Here is a 23,764-nt window from a genome sequence, read left to right on the forward strand (position 1 = left end):
GCCATGAGGGGTGCTGGGGACGCAGCCTCCTGCCAGGCCCCTCTGCCTGCGCGCCAGCCGCAGCTCCAGGGGACGGGTCCCACGTCCTGCTCGGTGACAGCCCTTTCTGCGGGCCACCTCCCTCCTCCAAAACCGGGGATTGTTCTCAGCAGCACAAAGAGCTCGGCTCTCGAGCATGAGGCACAAAGGGAAATCCAGGGCAGGCGAGCAGCTACCTTTGCTGCGGGCAGCGCCGCAGCCCTTTGTGCCTGTTCATCCATCAGGCTTTGCCCTGGCCCGCTGCCAGCCGCAGGCATCGGCCCTGCCTGTGCTTCACAGTGAGCCCCCGGCCACCCCCGGCAGCGCTCCCACCGCGCCGGCCAGCCTCCTTGCCGGAGCCGCTCTGCAAGGCGATGTCGGGGCTGCGGTACCACGTGCCGGGCCGGCGCGGTGCCTGGGCCTGGGGTCCGGCTCGCCCCGCGGGAGCACCTGCAGCGGGGTGGAGCGGCCGACGGCTGTCTCAGGGCGCCGACGCGGCCGTTTCTCACGTACTGGCTCCTCGCTCCCGGTGGTGCTGGCCCTTCCAGCTCAGTGCCCTGCAGTGCCGATGGTATCTGCCCGCCCTGGCCTGCACCGCTGCGGCCCCGGGGGCTGCGTCTGCTGGCACAGCACCAGCCAACGCCTCCGGTGGCTTTTTTGATGTCCCAGAACAGGCTGGGCAGGAAGTTTGGTGTGCTGGTCCAGCCGGGAGCGAGGCAGCGCTGGTCCCCGGGGGGAAGCCTGCCCTGACACGCCAGCTCAACGTGGAGCTCACCGCTTCCCCCAGCCCCGTGCTCGCGCTGCCGGCGCTTCCCAGACGCGAGGGGTCCCGAGCAGCGCTGCACCGTGGGTCCCGGTCCCGGCCGTCGGCCGTCACAGAGTTGGGTCCTGCTGGCAAGGAGGCTGGGGTCTGCTGCAGCTGCGCAGGACGGGGACAAGGACCTGCCTGGTCCCTGGGCTGTCAGTGGGGTCCCACATGCAGCACACCACCGTGGTCCTGGGGAAGGGGGCTGCCACAGCCCTTCTGCCGGAGGCTGCCCCACTCCCAGCCCAGGCACCCACTTTTCTTCCTCTTGGTCATCACCATCTCTGCCTTCCTCCGCTTCTCGCAGTGCTGGGACAGCATCACCCCATCGCTCTGCAGCCCCCACTGCAGGGGCCACTCCGCTCTGCCCCCACCAGACTGCCCGCCGCAGCACGCAGCACGCACCGCCCCAAAACAGCCGAGCGCTGCCCGAGCTCGCGGCCGTGGATGCACGGCACCCTGACAGCGGGGCACGGGGACCCGCTGCGTGACCCTCCTGCCCCATCCGTCCGTCTGTCCCCACCTGGGTGAGGAGCAGCCAGACACGGGCAGGTTTTGCCCCCAGCCGCGGCGAGAGCCGGACACGGCTCCTCTCCGCAGGGCTGCCAGGACGGTCCCGGCTGCGGTCGGCCCCGGGAAGGTGTCCAGCCCTGCCACAGCAGCACACTTGCATCTAAAGGAGACACCTGGACTTTATATAAAAACCACAGACGTTTCTGCACACGCACATGGGGACGCGGGGGGGTGAGTCACTGCTCAGCCCAGCGTGGGCTCCCCGCTCCCTTCCTGGGACACGATTCACATTTTCAACGTAGTAAAAACAAACCAAGCACAGACACACAGCACATGCCGCGGGGTCGCTGCCCCGGCACCGCCCGGCCGCACACGTGGCTCCGGGTCCCGCAGTGGGACGTCACAGTGAGTCGGGGCACGAGGGGGCTGCGGCTGCCCCCTCCTGCCCTCTGCATAGAGGGGGCCGGGGCCCCACGGAGCTGGCAGAGCTGGGGCCGCACCAGCAGCCTGAGCCGGGCGCCGTGTCCATCCCTGCGGCGGGGACGCCAGGCTGGGGGAAAAGTCCTGCACGTCCCTGGAAGGCACGCGGCACCCCTCGCCTCCAGCGCCGTCCCGAGGAGCAGGGCCGGAGCAGCCGAGGCGATGCCCAGGGAGCTCCCAGGGAAGCCAAGCCCTGACGGGGCGACACGGGGCCGGCCCCGCCGGCTGGGTGGGTGCCACAGCAGGGCGCGGGCTCCGGGCATGCACACACAGACAACACGGACCCCAGCTGCGGCGCCGCGGTCCGGCGAGGCTCAGCAGAGCAGAGGCAGTCATGGGCGAGGCGAGGCTCTCGTCCCCGTCACACCACCGAGTCCTGGATCTCGGAGCCCAGGCGCACCCGGGGTCTTTGGCAGGCGGGAGACACCTCCACGAAGCTGTCCCGGACGTGGAGGGGCCTCTTCTCTGATTCGGAGAAGGCACGTGGGGGGCCCGGGGGCTCGTGCACGGGGGTGCTGACGATGTAGTTGTCCTGCAGGGCCTGGTAGCCCTTGTGCTCGGGTGCCGCGCTGGGCAGGCTGCTGCCGTTCAGGGGCAGGCTCTCCACCGGTTTGCGGGGCGGCTTCTGGTGCCGGCCAGGGTCACCGGGCTCCAGCAAGGCTTTCATGCCGTCGCGGTGCCGGTGCAGGAGGAAGAGGGCCAGCACAAGGACGGCAGCAGCGAAGAGCACGCACATCACCAGGAACTCGGTCCAGTAGGTCTTGCCGTCCAGCCGTGCCGCGGCGCTGCCCACTGCCGAGGTGCTCCGGGACGTGCTGACGGTCTCCAAGGCATCCCGGCCGGCGGCCACCTTTCTGCCAGGGTCCGGCGGCCCGCGGGCCAGCTCCTGCACGCCCACGCAGTAGCTGGCCATCAGCTTGCGGAAGCCCTCCTCCAGTGACCAGCACTCGTAGGTGCCTGCCCGTTCGGGGCTGCCCACCAGGATGAGGGACCCGTCGGGCAGCACCAGGTAGGAGGCGTTGACGGGCGCCCCGTCGTGCAGCCAGCGCCGCGAGGCCAGGTTGGAGAGCAGCTGGCACGGCAGCGGCCGCACCGCGTTGGGTGGCAGCTGGATCCGCTGGCATGGGGCACCCGAGGCTGCGGGGAGACAACCCACGGGGACGTCGGTGAGGCCGTGGGGACCCCGGCGGTGGGCGCGAGGGTGATGGGGGGTGCTGAGCAGGAGCCTGGGGCACGTGGGAGCCCCCGGGACACCCCGGGCCAGCAGCGGCCCCAGCCCAGGGGCAGAACCCGCAGGAGCTCACCTGGGGGCAGGAGGACACGGGGACGGGGCTGGGAGGCGTTGGCCAGCTGGCAGAGCCGCTCCGTGTCAGCATCCTCGATGTCCTGCGCCCAGAGCCTGGGGACAGAGCAGGGTCAAGGCAGTGGGGTGCTGCAGGGTGCCACGGGGTGCAGGGGGATGGAGAGGGGGGTGCAGCACTTACTGGGGGTGTGCGGGGGGGTGCAGGGTGGCCCTGCGGCAGGCACCCCGGCTCCAGGCGCAGAAGGGGTCCCGTGCCAGCACGCACTCGCCGCAGCTGCGGTACAGGCTGCAGTTGGCGAAGGGCACCTGAGCCACCGCCGTGTAGGTGGCTGCGTAGACCAGGCCCTGCGGGAGGGCGCACAGCGGGCTCAGCGGGCGGCCTCAGCCCCGGAGCCGTGTAGCGGGGTCGGCTCCCGCACACCCCCGCCCTCCCGGGCTCCCTGCGCCCCAGCCCACGAGCAGGACCTGCCCCACGCGGGCTGAGCCCACAGCATCCCCCCCTCATCCCCCCCCGGCGTGCCCGTGCCCGGCTCCTGCCTGGTCCTGGTCCAGCAGCAGCTGGAGAACGGGCTGGCCGGCGGGGAAGAGGCGGATCTCCTCAATGATGTGCACCCTGTGGTTCACGCGCACAGCCTTGTGCAGCCGGCCGTCGTCTGCAAACACAGGGGCCGTGCTGAGAGGGGCTGGGGCACGCGGCACGCCAGCACCCAGCCCACCGGCAGCCCACGGCTGCACCCACCTGTGCCCAGGAAGAGGACGTCGTAGGTGCCGTGGAGGCCCTGCGCGCGGTGGACGCCGATCTGCTGGTAGCGCAGGCGGCTCTGCAGCAGCAGCGGCTGGCTGCGCACGGGGCTGTCCATCAGGAAGTGGTCCTTGATGAAGTTCAGCACCCGGTCCGGCATCTGGAGGGACGAGTTGATCTTCAGGTGCCGCGTGTGGCTGGTGATGCACTGGGGAGAGAGGAGGGGGCTTGGCCGGGGCACGGGGCAGCGGGCAGGCAAGCGGCCGTGCCACAGCAGCCGCCAGGACCGGGAGAGTGCGAGGGGCCGCCCCGCGTCCTGCACCCGGGCAGGCACCGAGGAGGCACGTACCGTGCCCGGCCGGGGCTCCGGCACGGGGCTGGTATCCGTGTACCACTGCTGCGTCTCGCGGTTCACCTCCTTGTACAGCCCGCTGAAGGCTCGCTGCACGCTGCGCATGGGGAAGGCGCACACGGCCGAGCTGCCCAGGCCGCCCTTGTTCCTGGCAGGGGAGAGGCAAAGCCCGTGGCAGAATCCGGCACCCCGGCTCTGCCGAGCACCCCGCGCCACCCCAGGCACCTGCACGTGGCCGGAGCTGATCCGCACCTCCCCGATCGTCCCACGGTGCTGCGGGCAGCGCTCCCGGGTCCCCTGCCAGCCCCTGCCCGCCACTCACCACTGCGAGGTGAAGACCCCGTAGAAGAGCGTCTCTCTCCAGTGCAGCTCCCCCGGGGTGAGCACGAAGACGTCCTGCAGCACGTTGAAGGGGAAGCCGTCCTCGGGGTGCGAGCAGAGCAGCTGCGCCTTCAGGAAGGTCGTCCACCGCCGCTGCAGCACGCGCTCCCCACCCTGGTCCCCCTGTGTGGCACAGCGCGTCAGGGCACGATGCCATGGCCGCCCAGCAGCGGGGAGCCCCACGGGGCTGGGCGAGCAGAGCAGGGGTCTGTCCGTCCGTGCAGCAGTGCCAAGGCCCCAGGGGAGCAGCCCCGGTGTCGGGCAGGCACAAGCGAAGCAGCGTCTGAGGCGCCCATGGGAAGGGAAACACGACCCAGGAGGAGGATGGGGCTTGTGTCTCCTCTGGCGCCGGAGCAGAGGAGATGGGGAAGGGTCGCTGCCACCAACAGGGCCAGCGGGAGCAGCAGGCTCGAGCCGCAGCCCTGGGCTGGGTGCTACGGAGCTGTAACTGCCCCGGAGGGGTCTCCTCTGGGTGCTGGTCCCCTCCTGGCCTGTCCAGGAACCGGGGGACGGAGACGTGCAGGGTGGTCCCACATCCCCCGCCCCACCCCAGCGAAGAGTGACATCCTGGGCAGGCCCCCCCCCCCCCGCTGCCCTGCGCCCACCTTGCACACGCGCGCGATGCGGGAGACGATGGTGTTCTCGAAGTAGTCGAACTCCTTGCCGGTCTCGCTGAAGAAGAAGTAGACCTTGTCGTCGTCGCCCTCGGGGTTGCCGGTGGGCAGGCTCTCCTGCAGGTAGGCTGAGCCCACGAAGACGGGGTCTGGGGACACAGGCACCCTCAGCATCGCCCCGCCGCCAGGGCCGGCCCCATCCCCACGCCTCCCCCGTCACGGAGGATGGAGACCCTGACCCGCCGTGCTGGCCCTGGCTCTCACCCTGCAGCCAGTTGAGAGAGTTCTCCGTCTTGAGGGCGATGCGGCTCTCCTGGCTGCGGTAGATGGTCGGCTCATTGCCCTGGAAGTTGCTGACAGTCCCACCATAGACCTCGCCGTCTGCCAAAGAGACGCTCCCGCTGGGACCCAGCACGCGGCATGCGGCACAGCCCCGCTCCCCCGCCGGGGTCCGTGCTGGCCCAGCTCCGGTTCAGCCCAGCCGAGCAGCCGGGCACTGCAGAGAGGGCGAGGGTCCCGGGGCAGCGTGCCTTACCGACCATGACGGCCGTGGACCGGTACTCGGGGTCGAAGGGGCAGCGTCCCTTCCCGTCCTCCAGCAGCACCTTCCCCGACGTGTCCCGCTCCAGGCTGAAGCGCTGCACGTTCTGCAACAAGACTGGGCTGTGAGCCGGCAGCATCGTCAGCGCCCGCCCCAGTGCCCGGGACCCCCGCTGCAAGGCCCTGACAGCAGAGCGGGAGACCGCACCCGCAGCGGGACCCATGGCCCCCAGCCCCGCTCCCCGTGCTCACGATGTAGGCGCAGGCCGGGCTGAAGGCGCAGGTCCCGCAGGTGTAGAGGTGGGTGCTGTTCAGCCGCAGCAGCATCTTGATGTAGTTGTGACAGTCCCTCTGCAGGGGTGAGAGGACCCGGCTCACCCCTCCTGCCCGCATGCGCCCTGGCACCGGGCACTGCCCGCTCCTGCCACAGCCCCCAGACGCCTGCCGGCAGCGGGGCTCACCTGGGGGTCCTTGCCCTTGAACACGCACTGCCTCTTCTTCTCCTCATCCGCGCTCCACAGCAGCTGCGGAGAGGGGACAGTCACTGGGAGCTCCCGTCACCGGCTGGTCCCCACCGACCGCCCCGCTCGGGCTGGCAGAGCTCGCCCCAGCATCGCCACCCTCCCCACTCAGTTGTGCGGGCAAGGCTGGGGCTGAGCACCCCGCTGCCCGCGATGGCCGGGGCAGCTGCCTCCGCGCCGTCCCGACTGGCTCCCGGATGTGCGGCAGCTTGCACGGACCCCAAACGCTGCCGGGGAAGAGCCAGGGAGGGGACCCCCTGCCCCGGGGCTGGCTCGGTGCCCCCTCCCCTCCCCGAGGGCAGCCCAGCCCAGCCCGGGAGCCCCTCGGTCCCACGTGGGGCTCCCCCCCGTCCGCGGGCTCACCCTGCGGTGGTGTTGGAAGCGGCTGGTGTTGACAGCGATGAGCAGCTCACGCGCCCCCAGGTAGAGGGTGCCGCCATCTGGGCTCAGCAGCAGGGCTGTGTAGTTGGACACGCCAGGCACCTCGAACCGCTGCACGACCCGCTCGGCCGAGTCTGGGGAGGGAGGACAGCGGGCATCAGCCTCACGCAGCCCGCACGGGGCAGCACCCGGCCCCCCGGGGCCCCTGCGCCACGGCTCGCTCCCGGCCCCTCCGCTCGGCACCGCTGCCCCGGCCTCGCACCTCGGCCGCGCCGCCCGCGTGGAGCTGCCAGGGCCAGATCTGGCCCTCCCCGCGTGGTCAGAGGCAGGCGGCAGCGCACCGCGGTGAACCGTTCATGGACGCGAGAGCGCCTGAGGGCAGCGTCCACGCTGCTGCAAGTACCAGCCGCTGCCTTGTCCCGGCCCCGGGGACGGGCCCAGGGCACGCCGCAGCAGCCCTGCCCGGCACCGGGCACCGCAGCCAGGTCTGCGCCCGCCCAGCCGCACGCAGCCCCCGGGGCTCAGCCCTGCGGCGCGGGTGGCCCAGCCCGGCCCGTTCCCGCGGGGACCCCAAGCTTGCGGCAGGGAGAGACGGGTGCCGGGACCGGCTGCCCACCCTGGCCCACGGGGCGGCCCCGGCAGCTGCCCGTGCCGGACACGGGGGCAGAGGCTGCCGGCTGAGTCACGGAGCACCCGCACGCCCGTCCCGCGTGGGTGGCCTGGCCCCGGAAGCCCTTCCTCTCCCGCAGCCGCTCTGAATCAGACGGGCCTGGCTGTGTCAGTGGGACACGTCGAGCTGACTCACGCTGCCAACTCCCTCAACCCTGACACCCTGCGCCCTGGGGATGCCCCGACCTTCCCCAACCCCCTGCCGGGACGGCCTTGGGGGTCCCGCAAGCCTCTGCTCGGTGCAAGCCACTGCGAGGGCTCGAGGTGCTGCGGTGCTGGCAGTGCTGCGGGGCTGGACCCCGCTCCTCTCCCCCTCCCCGTCGCTCCACGAGCCCCGGCTACCACTGGACCAGGCGGCATCTCCTCCCTCCCCGGGGGCTCAGCTGGCCCCTGGCCCAGCACCTACCCCGGCCCTCCTGCGGCAGCGCAGAGGGAGGGACGCCGGCCCCCCCACGGCATCCTCCCGCGAGGGGTCCCATGCCCCAGCACCAGGGAGATGCCACCCGCGGTGAGTATGGCCCGGTGCAGGCGGCAGAGGGGCAGCGGGGGCCCCTGCTCTGTCCCGGCCTGGGGAGCTGCGGGAGCCCGTGCCGGCTGCCAGGGGACCTGTTAGGACAAGACCTGCTTCTTCCAGACAAACCTGCTGGAGGCACATCCAGCACTTCCAGGGGAGCAGCTCCCAGCTCCTCCCTCCCGCCAACCGCAAGCCCCATGCGGCCACGCTCCCCAGCTCCGCGGGAGCCGCTGTCGGGCGCACGCTGCTGCCGTCAGAGCGGCCGGCCCGCACCCCCCTGCCCAGCTCCCCCCGGCAGCGCTGGGGGTCCAGGTCGGGACTCCTGGGTGCTGCCCGTGAGCTGCAGCCCCTGCAGCCACAGCAGCCTCTGCAGGCGGGCAGAGCACGACCAGAACCGGTCTGTGCAGGCAGGGCCGGGCAGTGCGGCTCGACGCGGTGTGGCACGGCATGGCACGATGCCGAGCTGGGCCGTGCTGCTGGCTCCTGGGGCTCCCGTCCAGCTTGGCGGGTCCCAGATCTGCTGGTGCCGCCACAACCGTGGCCGGTGGTCACGGGAGCACATGGCGGGGCCACGTCCACGTCGAAGAACCGCAGCGCGCTGAGCCAGGGAGTGTCCCAGCTGCCCACACCTCACTGCCAGAGCCAGCCCGGCCCAAACCACTGCACCCTCCCAGGCTGTCCAGCCGGCAGCCAGCGCGGGATGGGCTCCGCTGGCCAGCAGCAGCTGGATTTAGCCACCTTCTCCTGGCAGCGCAGCCAGCCCAGACACACGTGGGCGGCCCCCACCATGCCACAGCCCCAGCGCCGGATGACGGAGCTGGGCCCAGCAGCTGCCGGTGCCGAGCCCGAGCTGCCCGTGGAGCGTGCCCTGCCGCTCACCCACCCCACGCCAGCTGCCGGGGGGCTCTCTGCAGGGCGAGAGGGGTCTGCAGGCCGGGCCCCCACTTGCGAGGGGCTCTGCCTGGCTGAGCAGCCTCCCGGCTGTCCTTCCCCAGCCCCTGCCCCAGCGCAGCCCCGAGCCCTGCTGGAGCCACACTGCTGATGGGGGCTGCAGTGGGGTCCCGGAGCAGCCCGGGGCCAGGCACAGCATAGCAAGGGGCTGTGCGGAGCCCCAGGGACACAGCTGAGAGGGGAGGGGGCCCGCAGGCACTCGGCTGCCCAAACGAGGATGAAACCGCACGGCAGAGCGGGCAGAGCCCCCACGGCCGGCTCACCCCATCCCCTGCTCGCACAGGACGTGGCTGCCACGGCTGCCCTGCGTGCGGGGACACGAGCACCCCTGGGTGCCCCAGGCTCGCTCACGCCCTCGGCGTGGCTCCTGATGCAGGGAGGCATGCCTCCTCGCTCCCCGACTGCCATGCGTGCGGCCCTGCAGCAGCAGCCCCGGGGCTCTGCCCCGTCCAAGCAGTGCGACCCCAGCCCCCGCTGCCGCTCCCCGCTGCCCGCGTCACCCCGCTGCCACGCGTCCCCGCGTCCCTGGGGAGCGCGGCCGCCCCAGCCCCAGCCCCAGCCCCACGGCGGGACACGAGCCCCGGCTTGCCGGGCTGGCTGGGAGGGTGTTGTGCAGGCTCAGCACCGCCGGGCTGTCACAAGGCGTTTCCACGCGGGGCCGCCCCGTTCCGTGGCGTGGGGAGCCGGGGGGGGTGGGGGGGCCCGGGGCCTCGACGGGATGCTCAGTCGCCCCGGGGGGGGGGGGGGGACCCGCCGGAGCCCGCGGGGCCCCGCGGGGCAGAGACTCACCGTAGGGCAGGCGGACACTCACCGTAGGGCAGGCTGACCCGCGGGACGGGCTCCTGCGCCGCCGAGAGCAGCACCGCCGCCAGCACCGACTGCGCCAGCACCGGCAGCGCCGGCCGCGCCGCCATCCCGGGCCGGGCAGAGCCGGGCAGAGCCGGGCAGAGCCGGGCCGGGCCTCCGCCGCCTCCCGCGAAGCCGCCCGGGCGCTGCAGACCTGCGGGGAGAGAGGGGCTCAGCGGCGCGGCTCGGCTCGGCTCGGCTCGGCCCGGCCCCGGCGCCGCCCCCGCCCGCCCCGGCCCCGGGGCTGCCCGCCCGCTCGGGCACCGGGGCGGGGCGGGGCGGGGCGGGGAGACGCGCGGAGCCCGGCCCAGCCGTACCGAGCCGAGCCGGCCGCCCGGTACCGATCCGGGCTGGGCCGAGCCGTGCCGGCGCCCCGGGCGGGGCGGGCAGCTCGGAAGAGGAGGCGGCCGGTTCCCGGCCGGGCCCGCCCCCGCCCCGCCCCGCCCCGGCGGGACCCGCTCCCGGGGCAGCGCGGCCCCGTGGGGAGCTCGGTGCTGCGAGCTTCCCCGCAGCGTCCTGCCCCGGGCACCGGCTGTGCCCTGCCCCAGCCCCAGCCCCAGCCCCTGCCCCAGCCCCTGCCCCAGCCCCTGCCCCTGCCCCTGCCCCTGCCCCTGCCCCTGCCCCTGCCCCAGCCCCTGCCCCTGCCCCTGCCCCTGCCCGCCCGGTCCCAGCGAGCGGCAGCCGGTCGCGGTGCGGAGCGGACGGTGCTTTGCCCCACGCGTGACCAGCAGCCGCGGGCCCTGGCAGCCGGGGGTCTCCCCGCACCCACACTCCTCTCCCTGCAGCAGGGAGAACCGCCTGGCCTGGGATCCCGGGGATGTCTGTCCCACGGATGTCTCACCCAGGGATGTCTGTCCCGGGGATGTCTGTCCCGGGGGACAGCTCGGCCCCAAGGCTGCTGCCAGAGCCCGTGGCCGTGCGGGGAGCGCTGCCGCTCCCCCAGCCCCGCAGCTCCAGCTCTGCTCCCCCTCTGCTCCCTGCAGAGGCTTTCCCCGGCCGCCCTGCGGGCAGCGGGCCGGGGGCTCTACTGGGGGCTGTGGCCCCTGCCCCGGCACAGCCCAGCGCTCCCTGCCCTCCCTCGGGGGACGATGGGCTCCCACGGGGCACGGCACAGCCAGGCAGCGGGACGCCCGTGCCAGGCCAACCCCGTGGGGCAAGGCCCGCCGGCACCGGCGTCCGCACAGGGCAGCACCCAGGGGCACGGGACCCGGTCCCTGCCCGCCCCGACGGCCGGTCCCCGCGGATCCGGGAGGAGCGTGGCCCCGGCAGGGCCGGAGCGTGGGCAGCGTGGCGTGGGCCATCCCGCTGCTCGGGCCCATGGTGGGCTCCGCACCCCAGCCAGGGTGCGGGGGCAGCTCGCAGCCCCCCGGCAGAACCACACGCGGACCCCAGAGAACCGCCCGCCCGTCCAGCGGTTGCCGTGGCAACGCGTTATTAATGACAGCTGCTGCTTCTGCCATGGCAACGGGGGGACAGGGTCTCCCCTCGCAGCAGCAGCTCCCCTGGGGCTGGGGCCGCCCCGCCGCGGCCCTCCCCGTGCCGGGCATAGATCACACCGCCCCGCTCGCCGGCCCCGGGCCCGGTGCCCCGGGCCACCGCCGCCCCGCTGGCGGGGCCCCCTGCGAGCCCCCCGCCCGGGAGACGCGGTGCCCACGCCGCCGCGACGGCTGCGCCCCCGCTCCGCCCGCTCGGCACTGCCGGACGGTGCCCGCTCCCCGGGCCGTACCTGGCACCCGGGGGCTGGGGCTGCCGGCGCTGTCCCTGCTCCCCTCCTCGGCTCAGCTCCCTTCCTGCTCCCGCTGCGCCCGGCGGCGGCCGACGTCCCTTCCTGGGCCGGGGACAGCCCCACCGGCCCCACCCCACCTGCTTTATCAGCACCCTTGCCCGGGAAGTGCCACAGACGGGACAGGGCTCTGCGTCACGCAGTCAGGCACGTCACCCCGCGTGGGGTGGGAGCAGACGCTCACCCCCGCAGCCGTGGCCCCACACACACGCCCCCGCCCCCCGGGTGTCCGTGGGGGGCTCTGGGGACCCGGCCATCGCCTGCTCTTGGCCGTGGGAGCACTGCGCCAGCACCCTGGTGTGACGGCATGCAGCGACGGGAACCCCCCCGTGGGGAGGCCAGCTGCTCCCAGGGCAGGCAGGGAGGGCAGGCAGGGAGGGCAGGCAGGGGGGGCAGGCTGCCCTGGCCCAGGCTGGGCAGCGAGCAGGCAGCGGAGTGAGGCCACAGCCTGCGCCTTTAAGCGCGGGCCGTGAAGCGCTCCCCACCGCTGCTGGCAGCCAGGCCTGTTTACGACAAACTCCCATTTATCTCCTCTGCCTGCCCACGCAGCCTGCCAGCGCGGGGCAGCGCCAGGGGCACCCTGCAGCACCCTGCCCTGCTTGCGCACCCGCGCAGGCGCAGCACCCGTCCAGGCCGGCATGTGCGTGCCCTGCGCAGCTCCGCAGGTACCTGCATGCACGAGCGTGGCACCCTGCCGCCGTCCCAGCCCGCCCTCCGCCTGCAACGCCGGTTGGCGAGGGGGAAACTGCTCGGGGTGCCGGGCCCGGGCAGCGCCAAAACCTGTGGCCTGGGGTCACCAGGCAGGCGGGGCGGTGGTTTCTGCACCAAATTCCCACGCCAGCGCCCTCCGCCCTGTTCCCGCGGGCAGCAGGTACCTGGGAAGACGGCTGCGGAGCCGGGCGCTGCTGCCTGCGAGGAGCGGGGCCCGGGCTGCGTGTGCCCTGCTGCTGCCGCTGCTGCCTCTGCTGCCGCTGCCTGTGTGCTCGCGCCTCGCCTCTGCAGCCTGCCCCGGCACAGGCAGCAGCGCAGGCAGCAGCGCAGCCACATCCCCTGCTCAGAGACCTGAACCCGGCTCACGCACAGCCTACGCGCCCGGGCTCTTCCTTCCGACCCACATCTCCTGGGGCTCACACGCACGCCCCCGGCTCGGCTCTCTCCTGGAGGCTGCCAGACAACACCAGGCGGTCGCCCCGAGCCCCCCTCCCACCCGCGGCCTCCTCTCGGCCGCGCACACGCGCAGAGCGCGAGCGCGCTTGCACGCACACCTGCAGCCGCGCAGGCTCCTGGGCCCTGCTGATTCACGCCCAGATGCTCCCAGACCCAGCTGCTCAGCGCCAGCAGCTCGGAGATCGCTGCGCGTCCCGCTGGAGCCCGGCCGCCTCTGACGGCAGAGCCACGGCCGGCACGGCAGCGAGGAGTGCGGCGCAGGCACACCGGCTCTGCTTCGCTGCACCCCAGCAGCCGGCGGCCCCAGGGGAGAGGCCCCGCTCGGGACGAGGGGAAGGAGCAGGGGCTGGGGCAGCCTCCAGCCCGCAGCACAGGAGGGCAAAGCACCGGAGGGCCAAAGCCCCGGGCAAAGCCCAGGGACCCCGGGGCATCCTCCCCATCCCGTGGGCACCAGCCGTGCCACCCTGCCTGAGCCGAGGGCCTCCCACGGGGCCGCAGCTCTGCTCTCTGCCCCTCCAGCAGCCACACAAAGCCTGGCTGCCCCCATGCCCCCCCGTGGCCCCCCGCCAGCTCTGACCCCACCACTGGGACCTCCCCGCTCCCTCGGCCAGGGTGCTGGTGCCTGTCCGACGGCGGCACGCAGCCAGCCCCACGCAGCCAGCCCCACGCTGCCCCACAGCATCCCCTCCACCCCGGGCAGGGCGCACTGCAGGGACCCCTGGACCCAGCCCGCCAGGCACCACACAAAATGCACCCGTCCCATCGCTCCCCTGCCCCACGCTCCTGCGCAACATCGGGCTCTGCTCCGAGGACTACGGGGTATCCCCACGGCCCAGCTCCCCCCCTCGGTGCCAGGGCCTGCCTGCACCCGCACACATGCTGCCTGCACCCGCACACTGCCTGCCCGGGAGGCTGCAGGACACGCGGGGCGCTGCCCTGCGCCCCCGTTGCTTGTCGGGCACCCCTGGCACTGGGCAAAACGGAGACAGCGAGCCCCCCTGGGAGGGCAGGGACGTGGTGGACTCTGAGCTCGGGCACCTCTGCACCCCGGGGTGCAGGAACTGGGGGTCCTGGGTCAGGGATGGGTGACCCCTTCCCAGCCATCCCCGGCCCCACAGAGCCCAAACCAGCGCCGGTCTCCTCGGCCCCGCTCACCCTCAGCACAGTGGCACCCTCGCTGCGGCGCTGCCTGGGAGGGGAGGGGGTGCCAGACCCCAAAAGCAGCCACAGCACCAGCTGCAGCAGAGACCGGGGACGAGCGGGGAGACCCCACAGCCCGCGTGGCCCCAGCCCTCCCTGCGTCCCCAAGCCCAAGGGCTGCTTTGCCACCTAACAGCATCGTCAGGCGCAGCGGCCGCACGGCTGGGACACGCAGCACGTGTGCAGCCTGCAAGTGTCCAGGGCACATCCACACACGTGGGACACGCTGCACACACGCGTGCCCCGTACCTGACAGCGGGTGTGCACGCACGCTTCCTTACGAGCAGCCCGTAACACACACCCAGAGCACCCTGCGTGCACTTCCGCACCCTCAGCCAAGCACGGTGCGTGAGGCACGCCCGGCACACATGTAAACACACGCAGGGAGGCCGACGGGCCGTACACACCCTGCACGGCAAACACACACCTGGGAGCACCCCCGCGGGGGAACAGCCCCACGCCGCGGGTGGGCTGCCCTCCACGCACCCACCCCGAGCGCGCCTGCCCCCTGCACGGGCGCACGCACACACACGCTCACACACACACACACAAGCACGCACACTCACATGCACACTCATGCACACTCACACACACACGGTCACACACATGCACGCTCATGCACACGCACACTATGCACACTCATGCATGCTCACACACACATGCTCAAACACACATGCACTCACGCAAACATGCACACTCACATGCACACTCACACACATATGCATGCTCACACACATGCACGCACACTCACACGCACACACATGCACACTCATACACGCTCACACACACGCACACTACGCACACTCATGCACGCTCACACACACACGCACACTCACATGCACACACACACACATGCACACACACACACATGCACACACACACACACACACGCACACTCACACACGCTCACACAAATGCACGCTCACACACACGCACACTAATGCACACTCACACACACATGCACTCTCATGCACACACACGCACACTCACATACATGCACGCACACACACACACATGTGCATGCTCACACACACATGCACGCACGCACACTCACACACACACACGCTCACACACCCGCACCCCCGGGCCTTCTGCCACCCCCAGCCCCGCTCTCCCCCCGCGCACACGTCCCTCGGGGAGCCCCGTGCACGTGCACACGCAGACCCTTGCACAGCCCCTGTGCATGCACACCCTGCACACCCGCACACCCTGCACACCCGCACACCCTGCACACCCTGCACACCCGCACACCCCGCACACCCGCACACCCGCACACCCTGCACACCCGCACACCCCGCACACCCGCACACCCCGCACGGCTGCACAAGACCCCTCGCAGGAACCGTGCACACGCACACGCCCCCCTCGCACGCAGCCGCCCGTGCACACCCCTTGCACACGCACACCCCACCCCCGTGCCCGGTGCCCCCCCCGCGCCCCCGCCCGGCCCGGCGCGCCCGCCCGCTGCTCACCGGCTCGGCGGCGGGTGCGGCGGGGGCCGCCGGCAGCGGGGGCGGCTCCGGGGTCCCCGCCCGTGGCGGGGCGCGGGGCGGCTCCGGGCGGCTCCGGCTGCTCCGCCCGCCGCTCGCAACAAAGGGCCGCCCCGCCCGGCCGCCGCCGCTCCGGGCTCCGCCACCGGCACCGGCACCGGCACCGCTCCGGGCCCCGCCGGGGGCCGGGGGGCAGGAGCCCGGGAGGGGCGGTTGCTCCTGGCTCGGGGGGGTCAGTCCCAGTCCTGGGGTGCGGGAGCTGGGGGGGGGGGGGGCCCTGGCTCAGCGTCAGGGGAGGGAGGGTCCCGGCGTGGGGCCGGCCGGGCCGTCGCCCCCTCGGGGCCGCCCGGGCTGATGCCGGCCCCGGGCCGGTGCCGCCCCACCCGCGGGAGGACGCCGGTCCCCCCAGGCACGGTGGCTGCCCAGCCGCCCTCGGCGCAGCGGGGGCTCAGCACCGCCGTGGGGCCGGCGGGGAGCGTGGCTTCGGGGGCAGCAGCGTGTGCCCTGCCGGGACCCCTCCCGGGTGGGAGCCCGCAGGGAGGGGGTGCTGCGGGGCAGCGGTGTCCGTGCTGCGGGGACGCCCAGGGGGTGCGCTCGGGGCTCCGGGCATCGTCGCCAGGGCCTCGTGGTGACACCCGGCTCCAGGCGTTTCGGGGCAACTCATGGCTCCAGGCATCTCGCGGTGACGCGCAGCTCCGCGTCTTTTGGGGTAGCCCACGGCTCCGGGCGTCCCCGCGGTGACACGCTCGGAGCCGGAGGCTGCCGGCCGGGTGTCAGCGGTGCGCGGCGCTGCTGGGGTCTGCAGAGAGCCCAGGCGGGCGCATCGCTCTCCTTGGGTGCGGGAAGAACTGGGCACCAGGAGCCGATGGCCTTGGCAGGGACTGGCCTGTGCTCCAGCCCGGGGTGGGCAGGGTGGGAGGCAGCCGTGCCCTGGGCACGAGAGGGGTGAGCGGGGCGGGGGGCCGTGCCACGGAGGTGTGCCGGGGGTGAGCCGGGCAGGACACGCGGCTGTGCTCCGGCACAGGGTGCAGCAGGCAGAGCTCCCCCAGCCCCGGAGCAGAGCTGCCAGCGCAGCTGTGCCAGCAGTGCCAGCCCTCCCCCGGAACCGGTGCTGTGAACGCCGACCTGCCGGCACGGGGCCAGGCGGGGGTCACAGGCAGGGGTCCCACGGCCAGCCAGCCATGGCCCCGCACCCCACTGCCCAGGGCCGTCCATCCAGCCTGGCTGTGCAGCGTCCAGTTTCCATCCTCCTTCTGCCATCTGCCCGCCTGGGCCACCGAGCCCCTCTGCAGCCCAGCTGCTCCGCCTGACGTCGCACCGTGCCCCCAGAGCAGCCATGCCGCCTCACCCCATGCAGCACAGGCCGCGCCTGGCCGTGCCGCTGGCACGTGCAGAGGCTGTGCCGCAGGCAGCTGCCTGCTCTGTGCACCCCTGGGCCCGGGGGGTGTGGGGAGGGGGCGCGGTGCGGGGTTGCTGGTAGGGGCTGTGCCCCTGCCCCACGCTCTGTGTCATCCCTGGCCCACGCCGCTGCCCTGCAGCCCTCGGGGGAGGCAGACTGCTGCCAAAGGGGGGGCGCAGCCCCCGCTCCGCAGCCTGCAGGCCGGCAGCTCAGAGCGGTGCCAGTGAGGGAGGCCCATGTTTGGGGGCAGCACCGCTCGCACAAGGAACCGCGGTGCATTGCCCCGCCGGGCACGCAGCTCCCTTCAGCCTCCTCGGTGCCCCTCTCCCACGGGCAGACACGGGGCTGCCTGCAGGCAGTGGTGCACGCGTGGACAGACCCCCCCTCCAGCTCCTTCCTTTTCCTCTGGCTGGGCTCTCGGTGCCCCCAACCCGCTGGAGTCGGGTCCCTCCCGGGACACGTCGCTCCCCAGAGCTTGGCCCCAGCCCTGCGCAGCCAGCCCTGCCAGCCCCTCCGGACCCTCCCGGGGCCAGCTGTGCTTGGGGGAAGCTGGTTTGGCAGCAGCCCGGGGCGTGTGGACTGGGCTCTGGCCAGGGATGGACTCCTTTGTTTGAAGGCAGCCCTTCCCTGGGACGGTGCCACATGGCTGCTCTCGTCAGCGCCGGTGGAGCCTGCGCTCCGCGGGGGGACGGCCGCCGCGCTGGCGTGACCTCGTCCCTGCAAGAGCCGCGGTCACTGGGCGGCTCTGACCGCGGGGACGGGGCGAGGGCAGCCAGGGGGACAGCGCTGTGGCCAGGCGCAGCTGGGCAGCCCCCCGGGGCCCTGTGCTGGGGGGGCAACACCACCCGCCGCCCCACTGTGGGGCAGCCCCAGCCGTGACACCGGCCGTGGGGCTGCAGGGCTGCGTGTGGGACGGGGTGCCGCGGGGAGAGCAGTGGGACTGGGGACGCCCGAGACCCCAGCACTGCCCCGGCAGGGTGGGTGCTAGCCCCCCCACGGCTGGCAGCCCCGCAGGCTTCTGCTCTGGTTAATGTTAAAGCCAGGCAGACGTCAGCGCGCCCGGCCCTGCCTCCCCCCCAGCCCCTCTGCCTGGGGCCGGCAGCTCCAGCAGGACTGTTATTCCTCCCGGAGCGGGATCTGCCCGTCCCCTGTGGCTAAAAAAAGCCATCGGCTTGGCCCGTGCGGAGGGACAGCAAACCTCCCCGGGGCCCAGCAGCCTCCTGGCCACCCCAGCACCCCTCCTGGCTCCCGCACACGTTCGCGGGGTTTCCCTGGGGTGCGTCGCCCCTCTCCTCCCCACGCCGGGGTCAGGCGAGGCGAAGGTCCCTCGGGGAAATGGCGGCAGCTGCCCGTCCCGCTGGGTCAAGCTGTCCCGAGTCACGCGCTGGCAACGTGCAGGATCGCTCGCTTCTATGTAGGGAAAGCCTGCGCTGGCTCCAGGTCCCGCTGTCCCCAGCCCAGACGTGGGGTCCTTTACTAGGAACGGGGGACCACCGCAAACCCTCCCGCTCTTCGCGCCCCACGCCGACCAAAGCCGTGGGGGTGGGTGGCACGCAGAGGGGGCACGCAGGACACACGCCACCTCGCCCACCCGCCCTTGCCCAAGGACCCCGGTGAAAGCTGATCCCGGGCTCGCCGGTCACCTTGGGCTTTGGCACCGGGACCCAGCAAGCGGCATCACCCCCACGGTGCGTGTGGGGGGGGGGCACCCTCCTGCCTCGCACCGCCCCGGGAGGGCATCATCCCCCGTGGGTGTTTCGCAGATGGGGTGCGCTGCGTGATGGGGGGGGTGAAGCAACGGCCCGGACCCCCGTGGGGCCCCGCGCGGGCCCCTTTGGGGCCCGCGCGGGGCCCCACGGGGGGGCCCGGGCACGCACCGCCCCGGGGCGGAGCGAACCGCGGCCCCGCTCCGCCGCCGCCGCCGCCTCCGTCGTGTCCGCCCCGTCGCGCCCCGCCATGGCCGCCCGCTACCTCCGCGCCGCCCCGGCGCTGAGCCGCCTGGCCCTCTGCCCCCTCCCCGCCGCCTCCGTGGGGCAGCGCCGCCACTGTGAGTGGGGGGGGGAACACACCGGGGCGGGGAGGGGGGGGGGGGGGAAGCCCCCCTCGTGACCTTGGGGACGGAGAGGGCGGCTGCTCCCGCCCCGAGTGGGCTTTGCACCAGTCCCCCCCCCCCGGAGGGGTTTGCACGCTGGGCCGGCCCGGATTTTTTTTTTTGGGGGGTGGTGGGGTGTGTGTGTGCTTTGCAACTGGATGCGTACCCCCGCTTACAGCCGGTTTTGCTACCGGTCGCGGACCCACGCGGGGTTTTGCACCCGGATCCGGTCGCGGAGGGGTTTGCTTCCCGGTTCTGGTTCCACGTGGGGTTTCGCAGCCCGACCGGCAGCCAGGCTCGGCACGCAGAAGGGTTCGTTCCTGGTCCCGGTCCCACGCGGGGTTTTGCACCCCGGCTTGTACCCGGTTTGACCCTGGAGGGGTTTGTTCCTGGTTCCGGTCCCACGTGGGGTTTTGCAGCCCAGCTTGCACCCAGGTCCCACCCCGAGAGGGGTTCGCACCCGGTCCCGGTCCCCCGCGGAGTTTTGCAGCCCGAGAGCAGCCAGGCCTGGTCCCAGAAGGGTTCGCCTCTGGTCCCGGTCCCGGTCCTGGTCCCACACGGGGTTTTGTGGCCCGACCCGCAGCCAGGCTTGGCACCCGGCGGGGTTTACTCCCGGTCCAGGTCCCATGCAGGGATTTGCACCCGGGTCCCGCCCCGAGAGCGGCGTGCACCCGGTCCCAGTCCCGCTCCCACGTGGGGTTTTGCACCCTGACCTGCGCCCAAGCCCAGCCCCAGGCAGGGTTGGTGCCACGAACCGGCCCAGACCCCAGTGGGGTTTGCACCCTGACCCGCGCCCGGCCCCGCGCAGGGGTGGGTGGCACCCGAACCCTGCCGGACAGGGCCTCGCGGTCCCCGCGGGACGACTCCTGGCCCCACGCCGCGGTGCAGAGCCGTGGGGCCGGTGCCAGCGGGACGGGGCGTGCGCCCCTAACACCTCCCGCCGCTCCCCAGATGCCGACAAGCGGATCAAGGTGGCCAACCCGGTGGTGGAGATGGACGGAGACGAGATGACGCGGATCATCTGGGCCTTCATCAAGGAGAAGGTAAGGGGGTCCTGCCTGGGGCGCAGGCGGGTGTCGCACAAGCGGAGCTGGCGGGTGCTGTACAGGGGAACCGGTGGCCGCCGTCCAGGGCACAGGCGGTCCCTGCGCGCTGCCCTCCCGGCCGGCCGCAGGAAGCAGGTGGTGAGATCAGCGCAGCTTCCGGCGGGACCTGGAAGCGAGGAGGTCCTGGGGAGGGGGGACCATCCCGGGCAGAGGGGGGACAGTCCCGGGCAGGCAGCTGGGGCTGGGGTGGGGGCCGGGGCTGGCCGTGCCGCGGTGCACAGTGCTGCTCCCCGGGCACCGCGCACCGTCCCCCGGCTCTGACGCTCTCTCGGGACCCCCAGCTCATCCTGCCCAACGTGGACATCCAGCTGAAGTATTTTGACCTGGGCCTGCCGCACCGGGACAAGACGGACGACCAGGTCACCATTGACTCGGCACTGGCCACCCAGAAGTACAGCGTGGCCGTGAAGTGTGCCACCATCACGCCGGACGAAGCCAGGGTGGAAGGTGGGCAGGGGGCGAGGGGCCGAGCTCCCGCCGCAGTGGGGGTGGTGCTGGCAGCCCCGCGGGGTGCTGAGCCCCCCCGTGTGTGCCCGGACCCTCTGGGTCAGCCAGCGCCTCCCCCCCGCCGGCTCAAGTTTCTGGTGGGTCAGGGGCTGCGCCGCTGCCTGGGCCGGGAGCCCTGGTCTTAGTGCTGGGGGGCTCGGGGGTGCTGCAGGGACCCCGAGGGCATGGGGCTGGGGACAGACCGGCCTCTGCCCAGTGCCAGTCACCAGCCCGCACCGGCTGTCCCTCTCCTTGGCTGGCCCGACAGCGGGGCTCTGGCAGCAGCCCATGGCACGGAGGAGCAGGGGGGGAATGGCAGGGGCCGGGCGCTGGGCTGGGGTGACCGCTGGGGCTGTGCCCGGTGGGGGGGTCCCCTCCAGGGCCTCACCTCTGCGCACCCCAGAGTTCAAGCTGAAGAAGATGTGGAAGAGCCCCAACGGCACCATCCGAAACATCCTGGGGGGGACGGTCTTCCGAGAGCCCATCATCTGCAAGAACATCCCCCGGCTGGTGCCCGGCTGGACCAAGCCCATCACCATCGGCAGGCACGCCCACGGCGACCAGGTGAGCCCCGTCTAGCAGCTGCCCGCGGTGCGGGGGCGTCCGGCAGCTCCCGCCGGACCCTGCCCGATGCTCTGCCCTGCCCCTTGCAGTACAAAGCCACCGACTTCGTGGTGGGCAAGTCTGGGACGTTCAAGATGGTCTTCACGCCGAAGGACGGCAGCGGGGCGAAGGAGTGGGAGGTGTACAACTTCCCCGGCGGCGGCGTGGGCATGGGCATGTACAACACGGACGAGGTAGTGGGGCAGGCGGGGGGGCAGCAGGAGGGGTCCCCGTGGGGCCGCATGCCCTGCCATCCATGGTGGACCCGGCCAGGCTGGCGGGACAGGGGTCCCACGGGGGTCTGCACGCTTCCCTTGCAGTCCATCTCGGGCTTCGCTCACAGCTGCTTCCAGTACGCCATCCAGAAGAAGTGGCCTCTCTACATGAGCACCAAGAACACCATCCTCAAGGCCTACGACGGGCGCTTCAAAGACATCTTCCAGGAGATCTTCGATAAGTACGCGCTTGGAGGAGCTCGGGCTGCTGGGGGGGAGAGCTGCCCGGGGGGGGGCTGGCTGCCCCTCCTGGGGCGGGGGGTGTTGCCCAGGGGTGGCGGTGGGACCCGGCCTGCGGTGGGCACGCCAGGCACGGCTGATGCCCGCCCTGGGCTCCCAGGCATTACAAGACAGAGTTCGACAAGCTGAAGATCTGGTACGAGCACCGGCTTATCGATGACATGGTCGCCCAGGTGCTGAAGTCCTCCGGCGGCTTCGTCTGGGCGTGCAAGAACTACGACGGGGACGTCCAGTCAGACATCCTGGCCCAAGGTGGGGGTGTGGGGGGTGGTGGGGGGTGGTGGTGGGGCAGTTTGGGGTGTCGTGGGGCAGTGTGGGGTGGGCTGCGTGTGGTCGCCCCCCGGGGCCACCCTGACCCCCGTCCCACCGCAGGCTTTGGCTCCCTGGGGCTGATGACCTCTGTCTTGGTGTGTCCGGATGGGAAGACCATTGAGGCTGAGGCGGCCCACGGCACCGTCACCCGCCACTACCGGGAGCACCAGAAGGTGGGTGCGCTCTGCCCGCGGCGAGCTGCCCGCAGCAGGTTGCCCGTGGTGTGCTGCCCGCGCCGGGCGGCTGAGCGCTCTCTCCACGCAGGGGCGACCCACCAGCACGAACCCCATCGCCAGCATCTTCGCCTGGACGCGTGGCCTGGAGCACCGGGGCAAGCTGGACAGTAACCCCGACCTGATCAAGTGAGCGGGGTGGGGTGGGGGCACGCCAGGGTGGGGGATGCGGCCAGCAGCCACCCCCGGCGCCAACCACCCCGGTCCCAGCCGCGGTGGGGTCTGCAGCACAGGGGTGCCGGCGGCGTGCCGGCTTCACTGGAGCCGCGCGCGACGCCGCCGTCCCCAGGTTTGCTCAGACGCTGGAGAAGGTCTGCGTCGCAACAGTGGAGAGCGGGACGATGACGAAGGACCTCGCCGGCTGCATCCACGGCCTCGCCAAGTACGTGTGGCTCACGGGGCGGAGCGGTGTGGGGCAGCCGCCTGCCACGAAGGCAGGCTGGCCCTGTGGGGTGGCCGCTGGCCTCCAGACGGTCCCTGGGGACTCAGGGCGTCTATTTACGGCCCGCAGGGTCGGGCCGTGCTCGCGGCTGGGCAGGGACCCCGTCCCGTGCCCAGGGCTGGGGGGAGGGGGGCGGGCAGGGACCCCCCGGCCGCAGGACCCCTCCAGCCCCTCTCTGTACCCCCCAGTGTGAAGCTGAACGAGCACTTTGTGAACACCACCGACTTCCTGGACGCCATCAAGAACAACCTGGACAAAGCCCTGGGCAAGCAGTAAGGGGGCCGGGGGGCCACCCAGCCCCGGCCCTGCTGTCACCCGGATGGACGGGGACCCAGCGCCGCCTCCAGCTCAGCGACACGGCTCAGGAACAGTTGAATAATTTTTATAAGCAGTTTTCTTACGAGTGTTTTTAAAGCCTTTCTAACAGGGGTGTGTAGGACTGGGGGGGGGGTCCGGGGGTGCCTGTCTGCGCTGATTCATGTACCTCCCACCCCGCGGTGCCAGCAGCCATTAAACACCTCACCGGCCCACGGTGCGTGGTGGTGGCACAGCTCTTGCGGCGTGGGCACGGGGCGGGTGCCAGCCGCAGGAGGCAGCCAGCAGCTAAAGAATACGCTTTTATTGGAATTATTGCTAAACAACTCAAACCGAGGGGATAAAAAAATAACCAAACACAGTAGGGCTTTGCACAAGGGGCGGCTGAACGCTCTGCGTACGCGAGGGGGGGACGCCAGGGAGCCACGCGGCCGCCAGCGCCCGCCGTGCCGCCGGCATGAGACCCCCGGCCTCATCCTGCGGGGCAAAGCCCGGCGCAGCGGCCGCCCTGGGGCTACCTCCCAGCAGCAGCGGAGACCCCCTGGGCTCGGCCTCGCCAGCCCCTCCTCGCCCAGCACGGGGAGACGCGCGTCGCAGCTTTTTGGTAACGGGACTGAGGTAGCGTGTGGGGGGGCTGCGCTGGCTGGGAGCACGGAGGGGCTGGGGGGGGGGGGTCTGGGCTGGCCAGCGCTGCGGCCGTCTCCATCCTACCCCAGGGCTGGAGGAAGTGGGGGGGGGAAATGGCAAGGTTGGGGGCACCCTGCCTCGCAGGGGGCGAGGAGCCTGGAGGGCCGAGTGGTGGCACCCCCCAGAGCCAGCCCGGGGCTTTCGGGGACGGGGCGGATGGCGCCCTGCCCCGGGCAGCGTAGCGGGACCCACGCCTGCTTGGCCGCCTGCAGCCCGTGTGGGGGAGGCCAGCTCGGGGGTCCCAGACCCTGTGCCCCCCTCAGCTGGACGCCAGGTCCTGGACCCGCTGCAGCCTCCTGGGAGG

At 72.5% G+C, this 23,764-nt stretch overlaps 2 protein-coding genes across 4 annotated transcripts; one reads left to right on the plus strand and one right to left on the minus strand.

Annotated features, from left to right (window-relative positions):
- Positions 1 to 1,485: 1,485 nt before the first annotated feature.
- Positions 1,486 to 15,353, minus strand: SEMA4B (semaphorin 4B). 3 transcript variants are annotated; one of them, XM_072871201.1, is made up of 15 exons: positions 12,289 to 12,494; positions 9,596 to 9,784; positions 6,633 to 6,784; positions 6,210 to 6,272; positions 6,001 to 6,099; positions 5,744 to 5,855; positions 5,473 to 5,589; positions 5,200 to 5,357; positions 4,536 to 4,717; positions 4,211 to 4,361; positions 3,859 to 4,069; positions 3,657 to 3,772; positions 3,301 to 3,464; positions 3,121 to 3,215; positions 1,486 to 2,953 (listed from the first exon to the last, which is right to left on the minus strand). In XM_072871201.1, the coding sequence occupies exons 1-15, from the start codon at positions 12,458 to 12,460 to the stop codon at positions 2,178 to 2,180; spliced, it is 2,757 nt and encodes a 918-aa protein (XP_072727302.1). In that variant the 5' UTR covers positions 12,461 to 12,494; the 3' UTR covers positions 1,486 to 2,177. The 3 variants fall into 3 exon arrangements, with proteins under 3 accessions (XP_072727302.1, XP_072727304.1, XP_072727303.1); XM_072871203.1 differs by lacking the exon at positions 12,289 to 12,494 and adding an exon at positions 15,253 to 15,353 and having other exon boundaries at positions 1,487 to 2,953; XM_072871202.1 differs by lacking the exon at positions 12,289 to 12,494 and adding an exon at positions 9,948 to 10,039 and having other exon boundaries at positions 1,487 to 2,953.
- Positions 15,354 to 18,554: 3,201 nt separating this feature from the next.
- IDH2 (isocitrate dehydrogenase (NADP(+)) 2) lies at positions 18,555 to 22,852 on the plus strand. The gene is made up of 11 exons (XM_072869140.1): positions 18,555 to 18,716; positions 19,713 to 19,804; positions 20,149 to 20,314; positions 20,757 to 20,917; positions 21,007 to 21,150; positions 21,277 to 21,413; positions 21,572 to 21,723; positions 21,844 to 21,956; positions 22,048 to 22,145; positions 22,306 to 22,398; positions 22,647 to 22,852. Exons 1-11 carry the CDS (start codon positions 18,626 to 18,628, stop codon positions 22,732 to 22,734), a joined length of 1,335 nt encoding a protein of 444 aa, XP_072725241.1. The 5' UTR covers positions 18,555 to 18,625; the 3' UTR covers positions 22,735 to 22,852.
- The last annotated feature ends 912 nt before the right edge of the window (positions 22,853 to 23,764 follow it).

This window comes from Ciconia boyciana, chromosome 8, assembly GCF_034638445.1.
Source record: "Ciconia boyciana chromosome 8, ASM3463844v1, whole genome shotgun sequence".
Lineage (NCBI taxonomy): Eukaryota > Metazoa > Chordata > Aves > Ciconiiformes > Ciconiidae > Ciconia > Ciconia boyciana.

Bases quoted from the DNA above. Each gene is read 5' to 3' on its own strand.
- IDH2 (XM_072869140.1), top strand. From the start codon at position 18,626: ATGGCCGCCCGCTACCTCCGCGCCGCCCCGGCGCTGAGCCGCCTGGCC. The intron at 18,717-19,712 runs GTGAGTGGGGGG...GCCGCTCCCCAG, and splicing joins CGTGGGGCAGCGCCGCCACT to ATGCCGACAAGCGGATCAAG. The intron at 20,315-20,756 runs GTGGGCAGGGGG...TGCGCACCCCAG, and splicing joins GGACGAAGCCAGGGTGGAAG to AGTTCAAGCTGAAGAAGATG.
- SEMA4B (XM_072871201.1), bottom strand. From the start codon at position 12,460: ATGTGGCTGCGCTGCTGCCTGCGCTGCTGCCTGTGCCGGGGCAGGCTG. The intron at 6,273-6,632 runs GTGAGCCCGCGG...CCCTCTCCGCAG, and splicing joins GCTTCCAACACCACCGCAGG to CTGCTGTGGAGCGCGGATGA. The intron at 5,358-5,472 runs GTGAGAGCCAGG...CTGTGTCCCCAG, and splicing joins CTCTCTCAACTGGCTGCAGG to ACCCCGTCTTCGTGGGCTCA.